General features: G+C 40.1%; 3 protein-coding genes across 3 annotated transcripts in view; 1 reads left to right on the forward strand and 2 right to left on the reverse strand.

Annotated features, from left to right (window-relative positions):
- The window catches only part of LOC146481824 (armadillo repeat-containing protein 8-like), a 51,103-nt gene extending 39,105 nt beyond the window's left edge, over positions 1-11,998 (forward strand). The window contains exons 17-19 of the mRNA XM_085107881.1: positions 9,360-9,458; positions 10,695-10,957; positions 11,900-11,998. Coding sequence (XP_084964007.1) covers positions 9,360-9,458; positions 10,695-10,957; positions 11,900-11,930 — 393 coding nt within the window. The 3' untranslated portion in view covers positions 11,931-11,998. The remainder of the gene's footprint in view (positions 1-9,359; positions 9,459-10,694; positions 10,958-11,899) is intronic.
- LOC146481828 (toll-like receptor 6) lies at positions 257-6,407 on the reverse strand. The gene is made up of 2 exons (XM_085107857.1): positions 2,158-6,407; positions 257-1,624 (listed from the first exon to the last, which is right to left on the reverse strand). The coding sequence occupies exon 1, from the start codon at positions 5,934-5,936 to the stop codon at positions 2,958-2,960; it is 2,979 nt and encodes a 992-aa protein (XP_084963983.1). The 5' UTR covers positions 5,937-6,407; the 3' UTR covers positions 257-1,624; positions 2,158-2,957.
- A 1,228-nt stretch (positions 11,999-13,226) lies between the features above and the next one.
- On the reverse strand, positions 13,227-18,838 carry LOC146481829 (uncharacterized). Its single transcript, XM_085107786.1, has one exon. It carries the CDS (start codon positions 16,448-16,450, stop codon positions 13,469-13,471), a length of 2,982 nt encoding a protein of 993 aa, XP_084963912.1. The 5' UTR covers positions 16,451-18,838; the 3' UTR covers positions 13,227-13,468.
- Between the last annotated feature and the right edge of the window lie 1,618 nt (positions 18,839-20,456).

The raw sequence follows: 20,456 nt of genomic DNA on the forward strand, positions 1-20,456 counted from the left end.
TGTTATGACTCATCCCAGGCGCATATCAGAAATACATCCATGTCTAATACAACCGAAGTAAGTGGAGTCGTTTGTAAGCCCAGGCGATTCGACTTGCCGGAAGTCAAGTCGCATCGACCCATCCTACTCACCGGAAGCCAGGTTGCATCGACCCATCCGACTCACCGGAAGCCAGGTTGCATCCACCGATCCGACTCACCGGAAGTCAGGTCGTGTGATACGAAAAGACACAAAAAAGATTTGACAATCTAACGCCTTTAGTGAACTTGGTTATCTCTTTATTAATCATTCTGTTGTGTACTACACACCTAAAAACGCTACAGAACAATTTAATATGCTATCAAACCAGCTTATAAAACCCACATATAACATTAATTTGTACCACCAATTTATCGTTCATTCTTATGTTTTATATTAGGTTAAATATATTGTGTCCCTTTTTCGTGGAAAAAACGCCTTATAACAATTTTTAAGCTTGCCGCACGCTTGAGGAAAGGGCTGAGCAAACTGCGTCGCGAGGCGATTAACTCAGCTGTTTCACAACGTGTGCGGTTGAGTTTTCGTGAGTTTTCCACCTCGCGAGGCCGTGAAGAAAATATCTGTCGTGTTTGATATTTGAGATTTCGTCTCGTGAGGCGAAATTCTCACGAAACCTCAACTGCACGCTTTAGAAAACAGCTGAGCTGATTGCCTCGCGTGGCCTCGCGAGGCAGTTTGCCCAGCTCTTTCATCAACTGTGCGGCCATTTTTATGGACACCTGATGGTGTCTCAGAAGCTAATTCCTCTAACAAACCCCATGTTAGTACAATGTAACATAAACAATATAGTAATGGTCCAGATTTGTCAGCAATTACCGTAGTAGTGTATCGAAACCGTTTTTAGTTGTCTTTGGCTGCAGATGCCCGAGATGGAACTGGATTGAAATATGAAACAATTGCCAAATTTTTCCAACCTTTCTTCCCATGTGTATTGGAGAATTGCTTTAAAAAACTAGGCGTGGCTTCTTCTTCCTCAGAGAAATCGCTTGATATTTTCGCGATCTTCCTACTAAATGGCTACTTCATATTTCAACATAGATATTTCGTCTGATATTTTGTGCAGTTGACTAAAACAGATCAAAAGCTCGGAGACATTGCCTCTTTAACAAAGGAAGCTCAAAAAAAAAAAAAAAATAGCAATTGCAGTAGAATGTGATAGCGCCCCCCTTCCCAGATAGTTCGTTTTACTTTCCTCTTAAAATAATTTTGCTCTCCACAAACTGAACGCTTGGAACAGACTAACTATAAAATATGCACGTTTATATTCACCACTGTTAAAAATCACTTTAAATTACAAAGTCCTTCCCTATAATATAACAGTCACTAAGACACCTTAATTGCTGTCTTTTACAACACGATAAACAGCCCCACATTGCTTTCATTTGCATTATCGTACATAAGAATTTTCATCCACAAGGCTGCTGCCTTACAGGCGCCCACTAGCCTGGGGCATTCAAGAAATTGCTCTGGGCGCCTAGATTTTTTGTAGCATCACCTAACACTTCACATGTTGGGCTTCTAACCCTTTGGGTTTTGGTCTTGTAGGCTCCTTGAAAATTTTCTTAGCTAACAGTCTTAAAAACAGCTTGTACAGTATAATAAACAGCACCACAGGAAACTACTGCTGAGTAGCTTTCTTTTGAATGGTCACACTTTAGGATTTCATCCTCAGACTCCAACGTTAGTACCACCTTTTACAGCATAATAAACAGCACCACAGGAAAGTACTGCTCAGTAGCTTTCATTGGAATGGTCACACTTTAGTAGGATTTCATCCTCAGACTCAAAAGTTAGTACCACCTTTTACAGCATAATAAACAGCACCACAGGAAAGTACTGCTCAGTAGCTTTCTTTTGAATGGTCACACTTTAGGATTTCATCCTCAGACTCAAAAGTTAGTACCACCTTTTACAGCACAAGAAAGAGCACCACAGGAAAGTACTGCTCAGTAGCTTTCTTTTGAATGGTCACACTTTAGGATTTCATCCTCAGACTCAAACGTTAGTACCACCTTGTACAGCATAATAAACAGCACCACAGGAAAGTACTGCTCAGTAGCTTTCTTTTGAATGGTCACACTTTAGGATTTCATCCTCAGACTCAAACGTTAGTACCACCTTTTACAGCATAATAAACAGCACCACAGGAAAGTACTGCTCAGTAGCTTTCATTTGAATGGTCACACTTTAGGATTTCAGTCAAAACTCAAACGTTTTTAGTTAAACGCTTGGTTTTGAAAAAAAAAAAATTCGAAAATTTGATGCCTGTTAAAAAACTCAGAAAAGCACAAAACGTTGAGAACATTTATGGTTTATCATGGCAAAAAGTAACACCTTTATACGTTTTGCTTTTGCAGATTAATTTTTTGCAATTGTATCAAAGGCATTAGCGTGTATAGGCGAATTTAAGTTGGTCTGTCTGACGAATTGTTCATCTCCTCATGTCTACTAAGTTGCGCTTAGCACTACACTTTTATTTTCTCTCCAACTTGGGCGAATTATAGAAGAGATAAAATTGCGGGATTCACGAATCGAAAATCCGAGGACACTTCCCACCGCGTGTCGCGTGTACACGCGGGAGGCAACTTTCACGCGCGTGCGCTCGGGTAGTTCGCCCGCTTTCCTATCGCTAAGGAAAATAAGGAGCTGCTCTTAGTCTACATTGCTAACAGAGAACTGTAAGACAAAAACTACCCAAACGCGCTTGTAGCACTGCTATGGACGAGGAGCGAATGGATACTCCCACTGACTTTATACTGTGTCCCATCCATGGATGATGGATGGGGGGGAGGGGGATGGTAGAAATGCTGCTAATCCTAGTTGCTTTATCACTATCCTACTCTTAACTGTAAGAAGAGTTGTAGAAATCCGTTTTTGCTTGGTTTGGAAGCCAGATTTATAAATCTTCCACTTGTCTTCTAAACTTGCACTGTCTGTTCTGGCTGATTTCTCTTTTCATCCACGGTTTCTTTTAACTCGTATGCTTCATTCTTGAAAGCCATCTCAGGTTTAGCTCTGGATTGCTTTTCCCTATTCTGCGGCAGCGCGTAAACCAGCTTTTGCCAAAACCACTTGTTGCTCACGCTTAGGTAGGTATTAGTGCGCATGTACAGTTTTATTTCGTCATCCACCTCGGCCATGTCGACGTCATCAAACAGAATAATTATCAGATAATTCATGCGATCTTCTAGAACTTTTTGGTGAGCGGCGCGAAACTCCAGCAAACACCACTCGCTTTTTATAAAGTTTTGAGAAAGCACCATGATCATGCGCTTGCTTTGGTCGACGCTGTTCAAAATGTTTTCTTGTATTGGCGCACCTATTAAGAAATCGCGATCGTGAATGCACAGTTTGAAAGGTGGGTCGTGATTTTCTAATCTCACCCGCAGTGTGTCCAGGACCCACTTATAGTCGCTACCGCTGTATGAGATAAACGCGTCGTAGATCTTGTTGGGATCTGCGTCATCTATACGATCAAACGGATGCCAGTTGAAGTGAGTGAAAACAAAGACTTTAACTTCACCACGATATTTATACCCCAAGACGAAACCGACCGAAATGAGAATCAGAAAACCGCCAAGAGTGAATGCGATTATTTTGAAGGTCTTCTCTTCCATTTTGGATTGCGGGCTAGGGCCGTCGTTCTTATCCTCTTTACAAACAAACTCTTTATCTGGCAAAGTATAAATTGCTTTTCCCTGAACATTCTCGGAGTTACAAAGGACATTGTCAATGTCTTTTATGTGAGTTTTTCGCCTCCGTAACCAGTTTTTCATCCATTTTGTCGTGCAGTCACATTTAAAGAAATTGTGATGCAGTGCAAGAGTTGTAAAGGTAAGATTCTCCATGTTCCTCGGTAAGGCGGTCAGTTTGTTTGAATCGATGAACAGAACATTTATTCGCTGTAACCTTTTGACAGTTGACGCATTCAACCTTTCAATCTTGTTATGAGTTAAATACAGAGCTGTGACATTTTCCAAATAAGGATAGGGTGGAATCTCCCGGATGTTGTTGTTCTGGAAGTGCAGCTCTGTTTGACCGCGCGGAACTTTGTGGGGCATAGAACTGAGATTCCTTCCATTGCAATCAACGATCACTGTTCCGTCTGAAGCGCGGACAAAACACAAACATTCTTTAGGGCAATATGCTAGATTTCTTAGGCACTTGAATTGATTTTCATCGACTGAAAGGATAGGCTTGTCTTTCAATTCAACAGGAGCAGCACATTTCCACGTTGAAAACTGCTGGGGTTTTACACGCGTATCTTTTTGCATCCAATCTCGAATCCAGCGGACCAGATCCAATATTTTTCCGTCGCACAAAAGGGGATTCCCCGTCATGTCGATTTCGTAAACCTTTAAAAACAGCTCAAACATGTAACGCGTCGTTCTGTTAAATTCCTTAATGTTTATCGTGGTGAAATTATTGTACCCGAAGTTGATGTGCTTTAAACTCTCTTGCAACCTTAATCGAGGTGAACTTGCCGTGTCGCGATGTTGAAAACTGAATGTTTCCACATTTAATTCTTCTAAAGCATTGATAAGGTCTTGAAAAGTTAGAAGATTAAATGACAGATCAATTTTTTTCCCTTTCCGTTGCAATAAAAGCGTCTCCGGAATGCGGTTTATTTTGTTGTTTTGGAGAGAAATTTCGCCCAGTGAGCTTGATTTAATGGGAAAAGCTTTGTCGTCAATTTTGGCGATTTGGTTGTGTTCTAAATGCAAAACTTCGACGCTTTTAAGATTGCCGAATAAATCTTCCGAGATGTAGCTTAGTTTGTTGTGATCCAAGTCGATCCTTTTGATGTTAGCCAGGGTTTTGAACAGCTCCCCTGGAATCGCTGAAAGATTGTTGTAGTCAAGCTTCAGTTCAAGAATATCATCAAGTCTTTGAAACAGTTCTGAAGGTAACTGTTTTATTTTATTCTTGCTAAGGTCGATCACATGAATTTCCCTCAATCCGCGAAAACAATATTTTCCAATTACCTTCAAACCGTTTCCTTCGAGAGTCAGTTTGTTCAGAAGTCCGCGAAACTCGTAGGTCGATAAATCTTCGATATTATTGAACGACAGATCGAAAAAGCGTCGGTAAATCTTCGGATGCACTATAGTACCGTATTGGTAATGGTGATTTCCAGTAAGTGTTCTTTGCAAGCCTCTCGGAAGATGAAACGTGGAGTTATACCATGGAAAATTTGGCGGTTTTGTGAATTTGTTGTGCGAAACTTCAAGCGATTGAAGTAACGGCATCGTTGCATTGAGCTCTGGAGGAATAGAGGTGAGCTGTAAGTCAGAGAAGCTTACCTCCGCCATTTTTGGCCACACATATTTTCTGAATATGTTGGGAAATTTAACTGGTTTAGCTTTATGAAACACGAGCGAGCCAATGCTTTCCAATCCTTGGTAAGAACTGTTTGTTACCCGTGTATTGTTGTCTTCAAGCCAGGTCGAATTCTCCAACATATAAAAAACTCGGAAATCCGTAGCGGTTCCCCATCGAGAAATATCCTCGGCTGATACACTGCAATGTCCCTGGAACTGTAAGTACAATATGGTGTTTTTCTTTCTGGCGTTTTGCGTATTGTTGAAGACAAGATGCAGAGGAGTAGCACACAGCGCCCCAAAATACAAAACAACATCCTGGTTGGTTTTCAGTCTCTGCAATATCATCGAGATATCCATAACGCATTTGTCTCGAATCTTCTCGCTTTTCAGTAAACACTTAACGACATACGTAGGGACTGAACCATTTCCTGTTTCGAAGAACGTCGTTTGCGATTCCGACGCCGTACAAAAAGACTGTTCGCTGCCGCAATCAGTTAGTCGCATTCCTCTTTGTCCAAATGCTTCGACCGAAAAGACGACCACAGTAGCAAACAAAACCGTACAGCCTTTCATTTTTGTCGCGGTGATCCAGTCACAGTTGACCTACTTTTAATGCAAATGCCATACAAATCAGTTGATTGTATTCGTCTGGCCCACAATGTGTTTCCTTCCACAACTCTACGGCTTCTGTCACTACAACAGTTCTTCCGTGCAGTAAAACCACACAGCTGACAACAAAGTTCCAGTTTGTTTCCGCCTTCTACGCTGTGAAGTAATTTGCCCAAAATAACTTGTTGGCGTTACGTTGCGTTGTACACGCCTTGAGAGACGAAAAGAATAACTGATCAAGGGGAGTCATATTATATTTTTACTCTTTTGACCTTTCCATTGTCTATCATGTGCGATTCAGGGTAGTTTCAGAGCGTGTCATCCTCTCTCTCAGCTCAGCTCAGCTCGGCGACTTTACAAGATGATTGTACTTAATTTTGTTTGAACCTTGTGTCGCCTGACTTCCATATTAGGAAATCGAAAGCTTGAGTACGAAATCTAAGAAGATTAAAGTAAACATTGCGCTCGTAGTTTCGTGCCAAAACCACTTTCAAGTGCACCGTTTTGATTAGATTTCAACTTTTCTTTAATATGCCAAGTTTAACGTTCTTGGCTAATGTAACATGATTCGGCTGAGTGTGGCCAATGTGCGAGCCAGCGAGCCAAACGCGCGAGCCATGCGAGCCAAACATGCGAGGCTTGCGAGGCACGAACAACCCCGTACATAAATGCTAACCATTAAGCTAACCGGGGAGCTACTTCCGAGTCTTTTTGTTTGTATTACGGGTTTTCATTCTTCCGACGTTGGACGTTATTTGTTTAAATCTGACCACTTGTCACACTGTTGTCAGATCGAGTCAATATACTCAAGTACAAATGGTTTGAACCGTAGTAATTCATTTGTAAGGAATGTCTCTCCTTTGCTCGGGGAAAACAGCGTGCTTCTGTTGTCATGGAAATAAAAACCGGAAAACCGTCAATGGGGGATTTCGCTTTCAAGTTGGGCGTTATGCCAGAGGACTTGTGACTTTTTAATTTTTTTGTGTGCGTGTGTGCTAGGGTCACGATAAGTTAACGTTTTTGTATCGATAGTAAAATCCAATTTCGTTTAATGAAAACTACGTTGCTGTTGAGTCTGGATGAAACATAAAAAGGAAAGCTACTGAGCAGTACTTTCCTGTGGTGCTGTTTATTATGCTTTACAAGGTGGTTCTACCTTTGAGTCTGTGGATGAGATCTTAAAGTGTGACCATTCAAATTAAAGCTACTGACCAGCACTTTCCTGTGGTGCTGTTTATTATGCTGTACAAGGTGGTTTTAAGTTTTGAGTCAATGGATGAAATCATTAAGAGTGACCATTCAAATGAAAGCTACTGAGCAGTACTTTCCTGTGGTGCGGTTTATTATGCTGTACAAGGTGGTTCGAACTTTTGAGTCTGTGGATGAAATCCTAAAGTGTGACTATTCAAGTGAAAGCTACTGAGCAGTACTTTCCTGTGGTGCTGTACAAGGTGGTTCGAACTTTTGAGTCTGTGGATGAAATCCTAAAGTGTGACCATTCAAATGAAAGCTACTGAGCAGTACTTTCCTATGGTGCTGTTTATGATGATGTAGAAGGTGATTCTAACTACTGAATCTGTGGATGAATTTCTAAAGTGTGAACATTCATCTGATGTTCCTGATGTTGCCAGTTTGCCAGAAGCTATTTTTGTCTGCCGCTAACAACGTGCTCACTCGCCTCAGTTGCGAATTTGTATTGTACCAGTTGCCAGTTTGTCTCGCTAGTTTAATTTCTGTTACGTAGCACTCGGTAAACTAGCATTATTCAGTCTCAAAATTCAACTAGTTTTAATTCAATTCAATTTCAATTCAATGTCAATTCAATGAAAATTCAATTAAAAAATGCTTCCGGTTAGTGACCCGAAACGGATCGCAAGCATGTGGGAGTTTGGTGATATGGGAGCATTATGCTTTTGCGCGGGAAAGTTTACTGCGTGTGACATGCTGGACATCGAGAAACAATTTTACACAGAAGAAGATTGTCCTGCCGTTTGTTCTCAATGTGGATAGGACAGAGGAATGCATAGGGGATTAGGCGACATTGAAACAGCGAAAAAATAACTTCCGCTGTCGAAAATCACGCCGAAGTGAAAGTTGAATGAAGTAGCTAACCTTTATCACAACAGCGACTCTTCACTTAATAAGGTACTTTTCAGTGGTCAGTTTATCTACCAGAAGAAATTGTTTTTGTAATATTCGGAAGATTCTTGGTCCTGTTGGCACTCTCACAGTGATTTTGCTGTATTTTGACCAAAAGTACTCAAATATTTAACAATGAAATCTTCTTTCTAACTTGAAATTGTTCATAGCACACCACGAGAAAAATATTAACTGATTTTCCCATTGAAGAAGAAACTATAAATCAGATTTAGCAATTTCTCAAAAACACACAGGAAGAATTTGAGAAAATTGGCCAAATTTTTCAAGTTATAATCCATTTCCATCCAAGCCATCCGCAACAAAAGATAACAAATACTAGCTTATGTATACTCGTAGATTAATTGTTAACAATATTGAACCATTATTTTAACATTTCCATCGATACAAGTATGTTTTTTTCGCTGTTCAAATGAATACTTAAAATCGGTAACACTGCGCGTTTAAGGTAAATGGCAATCTTCTGCAACCATTCTCTGCGTGCCGAAGAATTTTTTGTCGAGCGCTATACTGGACCAATTTGCTAAAGGTGGTTTACTGTGGACGACGAACACAAACAGCGTGCGAGAAAATTCTTCGGAAGGCAAGTAACGACTGTAGAAAACTCCCGCTTATTTCAAGATGCTTTTTTCAACCCGGCCATGAAGGGGGATTTATACAAACAAACTTGTTAACTAGCGGCGCGAACAAGTTTCAAAGAAAACGTCTCAAAGTTCACAAAATTTCTTTTATACCTCCTTCATTGCAACATTTAACCTTTAAAGTTTCTAGCAGGAAGCAGTTCTTGACATTTTAGAAAGAAATTATCCCTATATAGGGTACGCAATGGAATATCACTGGAATTACCTTAATCAAGCAAAATGCGTCACTGAATGTGAAACGGACAGAAAAATTTTCTTGTGTAAACCACACAATCGGAATGCATTGAACTTGAGGTTGGTTCATAAAACTTAATGCAGCATGGACTATCGTATGCATAAGCTTGTTTCTTCTGGGGATGGTACAGCTAGGAACCCCAAGAGCGGGAGCGAAAATGGGCTTCCGTGAGAAGGCGCCATGTGCCCGTGAACCTGTCTAAAATCTTAGTAAACTAGCCCAATATCCACACAAACATCATGTGGTACGCTTTACTAAGCAGATTGGACTCTTATTTCTAACTGAAATAGTTTTCGACGCGACCGACACTCGACGGATAAGTCATTTGTTAATTTTTGTTTCATTGTAACGCAGGATATTGACCGTATCATGCTGCTGCATGGCTCTCGTGTTATGGAAAGTGTTAAACCGATACTGGCTAGCGAAGCACGCACTGAAGACGTCAAAGAGCAGGTTAGACGAGATTACGTTTCTATGTGTACGTCATTTTACCTTGTAAGTAAAAGATAACTCACGAAAGTTCTGAGGTTGTGACGCAGTGGATTATTTTGTTTACTTAAGCCCCATTCACACCAACAAAACATGTTTAATTAAACCAGGTTTAACAGAATGAATGTTAGTAACAGAAAGCTGAACCATTGGCTTTGACATAGGATTCAAGTAAACTTTACCTTATGTTTTCATTTGTGCTAAATGTGTAGTCGACAAAGATCCGAAAACGGCTTTCTATGAAGGAAACAATTTTAAACTGTGTTTAAGCCTGGGTGTGAACGGGGCATTAGTTTGGCCATTTTTTTTAGTTTTGTTTAAGTGTCTTTACAGAAGTGTTAGTGTCTTTGATGTAAGGGCATCCCGAGGAAACATGCTATATTTATGGACATACAATATGGTACAGAAAAAATATTGGAGAGATTTGAATCGCGTTTACGGCAAAGGGTTCTTGGAGAAATGTGAACGGCTTTGCCACAGGAAGCATGCAATTTTTGTGGGCGTACAATATCATAGAGAGGAAAGAATATTTTGCGTTTTCTGAGAACAAAAACAGGAAGTGGTAAAATTGTTAGCTACCACTCAAAGTGAACCTATTAGTCTCATGCTATTAGATAAACTAGATATCGGCTCACTGGGAGAAGAAAACAATTGGATGGCAAAGTTGTGCTCTAAAAGTTTGATTCTGAGAAATTTCTTAGCCTGAAGTAAAAATTTGGTGGTGAAAATTTGGACTTAGCGCCGGTGACCAATATCTATACCGCCAATCTAAGAACTCGGTGAACCAATCTCAAATTTCATGTTTTCCAAAATTAGGTACGCGTTTACTTTGATTTTTGTCAGCTGAGCTCTGTAAATATTGAAACATAATATTGTGTGTGGTGCACTAGTCAACCAGTGCAATCTAAAACCATACAGTCGTGACTTGGCATACGCGCTGTTTTCCGCTTGACACTCGGTACATACTTACCCCGCTTGGCACCAGGTGATGTTCTTTACCGCGTTTGGCAGCGGGTGAAAATTTTCCCGCGCTTTTAAAATTTTCCGGCGTTTGGCAGCGGGTGAAAATTTTCCCGCGCTTTTTAAATTTTCCGGCGTTTGGCAGCGGGTAAAAATTTTCCCGCGCCTGGAATCAGGTTCAGGAATTTTGCTCAAAGGCTTGTGTGATTGGCCAGTTAAACCTTATTCGTTTTGACGCAGGCGCTGTGCGTAATCGCTAACATCGCCAACGGCTCAACAGCCAAGGAATTTGTGATGAGAGATGAAAGCTTGTTAAAAAGATTGATGCAATACATGATGAATGACAGTGTCAAGCTACAAATGGCCGCCACATACTGCGTGTCTAACCTTGTGTGGAGTACAGAAGAAGGCGCGGTGGAGAGGCAGCAGAAACTCCGTGATCTTGGAGTACAGAAGCTTCTACAGTCCCTGCTAACAACGTCAGATGTAAATCTGTTTGAAAGGTACCTTGACTTTTCCAGGTTTTTTAAAAACACTCATAGATATCACAGATGCTAAGAAACACTTCAAACGTTCTGTCTATTTTTGAGAATACAGCGAGAAAGAAAGCTTTTGATATCAAGTCGTTTTTGCTCACGCAAACCCAGGTCAAAGGAGAATTGACGAGGGAGCAAACTTCTTGAGTGTGTGAGAGTGTTAGTAGGAATGCGCGAGAGTTAGGCGCCAAACGAGAGAGAAAGAGAGGGAGAGTGTGAGAATTGACGAGAATTCAAACTTTTTGAGATCGCCCGAAAGTTGATAGTGTTGTTTTTCGCCTTAAAGTTGCACTTTCCTTTTATTTCATAAATAGTTATTACATACGGCGGTAGATTCTAGGCAAACCCGAAAAAATATAGTATCGAGTGAGTTTACTAATCGGGAGAAGGGTGGAGGTGGGGGTGACTAAGAGACGTGACAAAACACCAAGGATTTATTTACTTATTTATTTATTTATTTATTTATTTATTTATTTATTTATTTATTTATTTTTATGGCATTCACACCCTAGCTGTGAAACTCCGGCCTCTTGCCTCTTCGCTGTCTTTGAGTCATTTCCTCGAAATGTTTTTTTTTTCACTTAATTTTTCATCTGTTTAGTTTTATATTTGAAAGTTGAAAATTGAAATCACTCAAATGTTGATTTTCGCTTCCTTAGAATTTTACATTCGTTTGTGCTAGGAAATGAAAAAAGGGAAAGAAAAGAATTTTTTGCTTTCACTAAATTTCATTTACACTTTTACCTTTTTCGTTTTCTTTTTGAAAATTGAAATCGCTCAAACAGTGATTTTCGCTTTCTTAGAATTTTACATTCGTTTGTACTTGGAAATGAAAAAACGGAAAGAAAAGGATCTTTTTGTTTTCACGAAATTCATTTACACTTTTATCTTCTCTTTTTTTCTCTTCAGAGTAAAAACAGCACTCCAGCAGTTCACGTGACATTATTTGTCCCAAAAGTCCTTGTAAAAAACCTTTTTTTAATCAATAAATCCTGCAGTGTTATCATATTTTGCTGTTGATGTTTTTGTGGTGTGCAGAAAGGGTGTAAATCGGGTACATCATTAAGGCCGTCAAGTTGTTGGAAGTTGTTGTGCGCGGTTTTTTAGAAAACAAATAATCCGTAAGGACATTTGACAGCGGACGATTTTTTCATGGAAGAGTGAAATATGAAAACCGGTTGAAATTTTAATTTCCGTTTTATATTTGAAAGTTGAAAATTGAAATCAGTCAAATATTGATTTTCCGATTTCTTAGAATTCTACATTCGTCTGTACTAAGAAATGATAAAAAGGGAAAGAATAGGATTTTTCAGAAAAACGGAAATAAAAATTGCAGGAAAACAAATCGAAAGTCGCCCGTCAAATCTCGATTTCCTCAGAAAACATTCGTTCTTTGAGTACATCCTGGAGAATACCGATATTTGCCGGTTCCATGCTAATGATGGCATTCGTATTCCCATTCTTCCACCCCCGTTAAAAGAGCCATGCCTGGTATGTTCACCAAAAAGCCTATCATGGCATCCTCATGTAAGCTGTTGTTGATTCGGGTTATACATTCAGAGGTCTTGTTATTGGTTGGCCAGGTCATAGTAACGTCCATAATGCGCAAGGGAAGAAGTGAAATGAAAACAAACTCTACAGGAATTCCCAGGAAAAAAATAAGTAACCAGGACCTATGCCCCTCCTTTATTGGTTGATGAAACAGTTTGTACTGCCAGTAATATACAATGAACCCCGCTGTACGGACAGTTGTGTTTTGTCCCGACGAAAAGCTCGTATACTTTCTCTTACATGAGCGCGCTTAATACAAACAACGCACACTTTTCTGTAACCTGAGCGACACGCTCTCATACAAAGTTAACCTCACTTTACGATGCTTGTTATCTGCGCTCTGTATAAATTGTCTAATATCCAGTCCTCTGGCTGAACTACAAACTGAAAGTGCCAGTGCAGAGCAAAGTCACTTACTATTTTAAATGATTAGGCTGTCAGTCGTGCTTGTCTTGTTACTTAGGCTAGTCATTCCGATACACAAGCATAAATTGAAGTATCATGGTTTAATAAAACAATTAAGTGAAATTCTAACTTTTTACAAATTATTTTATCAATTTCTTGCGCGAACCTCTCGCGGCAAGTCAGTGATAGGTTGTAATTTTCTGTCTAAGCAGGGAGAGGTAGCTGCCCCCCCCCCCCCCGCCCCCCCCCTTCAAAAAAAAAAAAAACTTCCTTGGGAGGGAGAGAGAGACAAGATTTAGCACTTGATGGCGAGAAGATCTAACACGTCCCGGCCATGACAACTAGCCGCAGATAGGAAGAAAAAATTTAAAAACAGAAAAAAACGTGAAAACGGAGCTTAAATTTTGACTCGCAATTTTTTCTAACTCAGGATTCTGACAGGAAATTGTATTCAGAAGTCATACAGCAGTCGTCGTTTGTATCAAATTTGGTTGCAAAAGGACGACAAATAAAAGAGCTTAATTAAAGTGATAGTGGCTCGCCAGTGGTTCCTGTCGCCTCGAATGCTTCATTCCTGAACACCATCTCTGTAGAATGTCCCAAACCAAAGTTTGTACAATGGCTTTGGTGGTCAGGAATTCTTTCTCTATTCTGCGGCAGCGTGTAAACCAGCTTTTCCCAGAACCACCTGTTGCTCACGCTTAGATACGTATTAGTGCGCATGTACAGTTTTATTTCGTCATGCAGCTCGGCCATGTCGACGTCATCAAACAGAATAATTATCAGATAATTCATGCGATCCTCTAGAACTTTTTGGTGAGCGGCGCGAAACTCCAGCAAACACAACTTGCTTTTGGCGAAGTTGCGAGAAAGGACCACGATCACGCGCTTGCTTTGGTTAATGCTGTTCAAAATGTTCTCCAGTATAGGTGCGCCTATTTCGAAATCGCGCTGGTCAATGCACAGTTTGAAAGGTGGGTCGTGATTTTCTAATCTCACTCGCAGCGTGTCCATGACCCACTTATAGTCGTTGCCGCTGTATGAGACAAACGCGTCGTAGATCTTGCTGGGATCTGAGTCATCTCTACGATCAAACGGGTGCCAATTGAACCGAGTGAAGACAAAGACTTTAACTTCACCACGATATTTATACCCCAAGACGAAACCGACCGAAATCAGAATCAGAAAACCGCCAAGGGTGAATGCGATTATTTTGAAGGTCTTCTCTTCCATTTTGGATTGCGGGCTAGGGCCGTCGTTCTTATCCTCTTTACAAACAAACTCTTTATCTGGCAAAGTATATATTGCTTTACCCTGAACATTCTCAGAGTTACAAAGCACATTGCCAATGTCTTTAATGTCAGTTTTTCGCCTCCGTAACCAGTTTTTCATCCATTTTGTCGTGCAGTCACATTTAAAGAAATTGTGATGCAGTGCAAGAGTTGTAAAGGTAAGATTCTCCATCTTCGTCGGTAAGGCGGTCAGTTTGTTTGAATCGATGAACAGAACATTTATTCGCTGTAACCTTCCGACAGTTGACGCATTCAACCTTTCAATCTTGTTATGAGTTAAATACAGAGCTGTGACATTTTCCAAATAAGGATAGGGTGGAATCTCCCGGATGTTGTTGTTCTGGAAGTACAGTTCTGTTTGACCGCGCGGAACTTTGTGGGGCATAGCACTGAGATTCCTTCCATTGCAACGAACGATCACTGTTCCGTCTGAAGCGCGGACAGAACACAAACATTCTTTAGGGCAGTATGCTAGATTTCTCAGCCATTTAAATTGATTTTCATCGACTGAAAGGATAGGCTTGTCTTTCAATTCAACAGGAGCAGCACATTTCCAGGTTGAAAACTGCTGAGGTTTTACACGCGGATCTTTTTGCATCCAATGTCGAATCCAGCGGACCAGATCCAATATTTTTCCATCGCACAAAAGAGGATTTCCTGTCATGTCGATTCTGTAAACACTTAAAAAATCCTCAAATAATGCCAGTTTCTCTTTGTGAAATCCATTAATGCTTATCGTGGTGAAATTGTTATGCGCGAAATTTATCTGCCTCTCTTGCATCTGAGCATAAGAAGAACGTATTTTGCGTTCGTGAGAATTTGATTTTTTCGGTTCTAATTCTTCTAACGTATCGACAAGGTCTTCAAAAGTTAGAAGATTAGATGATAAATCAATGTAATTTGTTTGCTGTTGCTGAAACAATGACTTGGGTATGCGTTTTATTTTGTTATTTTGGAGATAAATTTCTTGCAGTGAACATGCCAACTCAGTGGGGAAAGCTTCGTCGTCAATTTTAGTTATTTGGTTGTGTTCTAAATGCAGAACCTCCACGCTTTTAAGATTGCTGAATAAATCTTTGGGGATTTTGCTTAGTTTGTTGTGATCCAAGTCGATCCTTTTGATCTTAGTCTGACTTTCGAAGAGCTCCTCTGGAATTACTGAAAGATTGTTGTGGCCAAGCTTCAGGTGAAGAATATCATCAAGCCCCCAAAACAGCTCCGAAGGTAAATTGTTTATTTTATTCTTGCTAAGGTCAATCTCGTGAATTTCCCTCAATCCGCGAAAACAATGTTTCCCAATTCCCTTTAAACCGTTTCCTTCTAGAGTCAGTTTGTTCAAAAGTCCGCGAAACTCGTAGGTCGATAAATCTTCGATATTGTTGAACGACAGATTGAAACAGCGTCGGTAAATCTTCGGATGCACTATACTACCGTATTGGTAATGGTGATTCCCAGTAAGTGTTCTTTTCAAGCCCCTCGGAAGATGAAGCGTTGAGTTACTCCATGGAAAATTTGGCGGTTTGGTGAATTTGTTGTGCGAAACGTCAAGCGATTGAAGTAACGGCATCGCTGCATTGAGCTCTGAAGGAATCGAGGTGAGCTGTAAGTCAGAGAAGGTTACCTCCGCCATTTTTGGCCATACATATTTCGTAAACATGTTTGGAAATGTAAGCGGTTTAGGTTTATGAAACACGAGCGTATTTATGTTTTTCAATCCGTTATACGAAATGTCGTTCATCTCTTCAAGCCAAGTAGTGTTTCCCAACATATGCAAAACCCGGAAATCCGTAGCGCTTCCCCATCGAGAAATATCCTCGGCTGATACATTGCATTGTCCCTGGAACTGTAAGTACAATATGGTGTTTTTCTTTCTGGCGTTTTGCGTATTGCTGAAGACAAGATGCAGAGGAATCGAACAAAGCAAATGAACTATCAAGACATTGTGGTTGGTTTCCAGCTTCTTCAAAATTTCAGAGATATCTATATCACATTTGTCGCGAATCTTCTCGCTTTTTAGTAAATATTTTACGCGTTTAGTAGGCAGCGTAGAAACTGGGCACTCTCCAGTCTTGAACACTGACTCCGGCTGCAATTTCAACGTACAAGTAAACTCTTCATTACCATCAGCTGATCCATCGCCGCTCTCTCCGAATACCTCGACCGCAAAGACGACCACAGTCGCCAACAAAACCGTACAGGCTTTCATTTTCATCGCGGTGATCCAGTCACAGTTGACCTACGTTTGATGCATTTACCTATGCATACAGATTTAAATGACAACGTCCGTCCGGCTCAAGGTCAAAACCACTAGTTCCTTGTACAGTGTTCGCCTGATTTGCTGTGAAGTAATTTGCCAAAAATAGCTTCTTGTCTTTCCGCTGTGTTGTGCACTCCTTGATAAACATGACCGATGAAGCTCACCGTATATAAGTCTACGTTAAACTGTTAGGCCTTTCTTTGGTCCACACTACCTGGTGTAGTTTTGCTGGTTTCAGAGCCTTCCAGGAGTATAAGCAAGATTCTGTTCTTTTTCCTGATGTCGCCCTCCTCAGTTTCCCACTGATATAAGACAATCAAATGCCTATATACCAACTACCAAATTTAAGAATAGTAACCTTAATATTGTGCCTTTTGTTTCTCGCCAAACCGTCTTCAAATGTCATAGTTTTCAAGTGCACCAGCTTGGGCAGGTTTCAGCTGTTGTAATTATCCTGGACGGGATAATTATATCTGTTGTTAACATGCAATATACTTAATTATACTTTCCTTTTCGTTCTGTCTTCCTGTGCTTTGTTGTTGTTGTTTTTGTTTGATAAACTGCCTTTCAATGATACAGTTAAGGTGTAAACAAGTAACCAAAGTAAACTTCGGAAAACTCGTCAATAGTATTAATATATTATGGTCCAAAGATTTCCAGTATCCGTGGTAGTTCATTTGCCTTCAAGGAAGAGCAGATATTACCTATTTCAGTTGTCAAGGAAACAAGACCTTCACCGTTCAAAAGGGGATTGCCCCATTCAATTTGGGCCTGTATACCAAGGCCAAAGGACTAACGGTATGTTATGCTTCCAATTACAATTGGTCACATTTAGCGTTTCTTGAAGCTTTCTACATCAAGAATTTCAAACCTACCATTAAAGAAGGACTGATTAGTAAGTGTTCTAGTTATATTACGTAATATTAGCAACGTCATGTTCTTGCTTTAATATTTCTTTTATAATATTAACACGCCTATGATATTTTTAAATATCTTGTAAAATATTTTCACATGACTATGATTGCAATAGAGCCGAAATATTGCAAGTTTCAACTATCCTGTAATAAACCAATACTTGGTTTCTACAATGATATTAATTCTCGGCCTTGCTTTCTTCATTTTGTATTCAAAATTGTCAGATGGTTCTGAATTTTAAGCTACATTAAGTTGTGTACTTGGGTCACGATATCGTAGCCTGTTTTCAGTTATAGCAAAAACCCAAGTTCGCGTAATTTTTTTTCAGCTGTTAGGTTTGCGGATGAAATCCTAAAGTGTGACCATTCAAATGAAAGCTACTGAGCAGTACTTTCCTGTGGTGCTGTTTATTATGCTGTACAAAGCAGTTTTTACTTTTGATTCTGTGGATGAAATCCTAAAGTGTGAAAGCTACTGAAAAGCTACTGAAAGCTACTGAGTAGTACTTTCCTGTGGTGCTGTTTTGAACTTTATTGTGTAAGTAATATTGCATTACTGTAATAATATAATATACAGTCGAAGCTCTCGTAAGCAACCACCTCATGCTTTTGAAAAAGTGGTCGTAACTAGAGCTCTGGTAAGCTACCAATCACTGAAACAATTGAGGCTGGTCGCTTACGGGAGAGATGTCTCTATCAAAAATGTGCTGATGCGTTACTAGAGTAATAATGTGCCTGACTGCGGTATATCAGTTCACTGTATATAAAGTACAAATTAAACCTCTAAGTTTCACATAACAACATTTTGACTCTAGAACTTGATGAAATAAGATGGTTGTTTGAGATCGAGAAGTGTCAACTTTCATGAATTAAGTGTTGAATTTTACGTGCAGTACATCAAACTCTTTGAGTGCTCTCTTAAAACAGCTTACAAACAAAGCAAAAAAACACTTGATAATTCCCCAAAGTGGTCGCGGTCGCTTACGGGAGCTTTTAATCAGAGGAGTTTGGGTAAAAGTTAAAACAGTTTCATACATCAGTGTCGGTTGTAAAAAGAGCCGGTCACCAAAGGTAGCGGTCGCAAAGAGACCTTCAACCCTTGTGCACTCGATCGCAGTTTTCCAGAAGATCATGTCGATTGTCCGGCTCGACGAAAAACCGTCTTGTAAAAGCTCAAAATAGAACGGACAGATCATAAAAAAATGCATGCCTGGTCGGAAATGTTTAGATCTTTTTTGAGGGTCGAGGCATGCTTTTCTCGGAGGAGAATCGAAGGGACTTACGTAGAATTAATTCAACTAAGTCTTGGAACTCTAGATCTCCGGATCTCTAAATCTTATATTATAAGCTTACATTTTAGACCCCGTTTTTCCAAAGAGCGGATAACTCTATCCAGTGGATGAATCGCTATCCAGCGGATAAAATGTACCCCAACCAATACATTTTATCCATGCACTGGATAGCGTCTTATCCACCGGATAGAGTTATCCGCTCTTTGAATAACTGGGGCCAGATTGCGGAATTTTCTTCGCAGTATTCGTTTAGTTGACTGAATTATTTTAACGCCAGACTGCAAGAAAAGATCCCTTCAATCTTCCTTGATTTGACCGAAGCGACCTCTGCTTGAAAATAATAAAGATATTTCAACAGGGAGCCCGCGTCGCAGAGAGTGGTTTTCAGAAGCGAAGGCCCTGCAATACGCCGCAAACTGGGTAGGTTTAATGGAGAAAAACAATCGCACTGCACGTGCGTGTTAGATTTTGGTAACAACGTGAAATTACTAAATTTATGGCATTGAGGAGAACTTGAGCACACGACGGTTAATTTTATATTCTCTTTCTTAGATCGAACGCCACTCCTACCAATTTGGTTCCTGGAGAGTTCGCCGTTTTTATACAAGATGAATGAGTAAAAATAATCGCGAAGTAGCACAAATGAAATGAAGTGATATTTCCATTAAGTGACGTTTTCGTTTTTCGTCACCATTGTCGTTGATCGTATCACGCGGCCCTGGAGTCATGGAGAGTGTTTAGCCGATACTGATTATCGAAACATGCAAACAACATTACTTTTTTACCTGTATGTCATTTTACTATATAAGGAAAAGAGAACATGCCAAACTCTCGAGCCTATGACGCAGCGAATTATGTTTTTTTGTCAGTTTGGCAATTTTAAGGGTTTTATTTAAGTGCCTTTTTAAAAGTGTTAGCAGTCTTCGTTCAAGGTCATCTCGAGGAAGCATGCTATTTTTAGGAAAATACAATATGGTGCAGAAATAATATCATGTAGCGTCGTTTTGCGCTTACCCCACAAATACAGGAAGTATTAAATAATCTAGACATATGCTCGCTTTCATTTGCGTTCACTGGTATAAAAATACAATCGGATTCAGTTTGTTCTCAAGAATTGTGTTTTGGAGAAGGTTCTTCGGCCGAAGTAAAATTTGGATCGAATTGGAGTCACGGGAAAATTGGGAATTATCGTTGTAACTTGTAGCAGCACAGAGCATAGCCTCCCACGCAGTCGTTTTTAGAGGACTCGTATTACCTCCTCCCTATGAGAAGGTAATACGAGTCCCCTAAAAACGACTGCGTGGGAGGCTACACAGAGCAGAGTAGATATCATTTGTCTGTTAAAATTAAGTACGTTTCAGCTATGATTCGTGTCCGTGTAACGCTATAAATGCGGAAAATTGAAATGGTGAAAGAACTTGTCCTTCCTGCACAATTAAGTCAAACAGTAACAATCCAATACCATACAATGGCGACTTGGCATACGTATTTTTCCTGCCCTCGGCACATTCAGGGGTTTTGCAAATTAGCTTGCAAAGGAAGGTGGGAAGGAGACCTTCCCATGATCCCGCTTTGCGCTTGTGCAAATGCGAAGGAGCTGTGGAGAAAGCAGTTTGTACGTTTGAACGCTCAAATTTTATTCATTTTTTTATACAAAGGCGCTGTGCGTAATCGGTGATGACGTCGCCATCGGTTCAACAGCCAAGGAATTTGACCAGCCTCTAAAACTGAACACTGTTACAATACACATGATGA

This window comes from Pavona decussata, unplaced genomic scaffold (genome assembly GCF_977016875.1).
Source record: "Pavona decussata unplaced genomic scaffold, jaPavDecu1.1 SCAFFOLD_48, whole genome shotgun sequence".
In the NCBI taxonomy this organism is placed as follows: domain Eukaryota; kingdom Metazoa; phylum Cnidaria; class Anthozoa; order Scleractinia; family Agariciidae; genus Pavona; species Pavona decussata.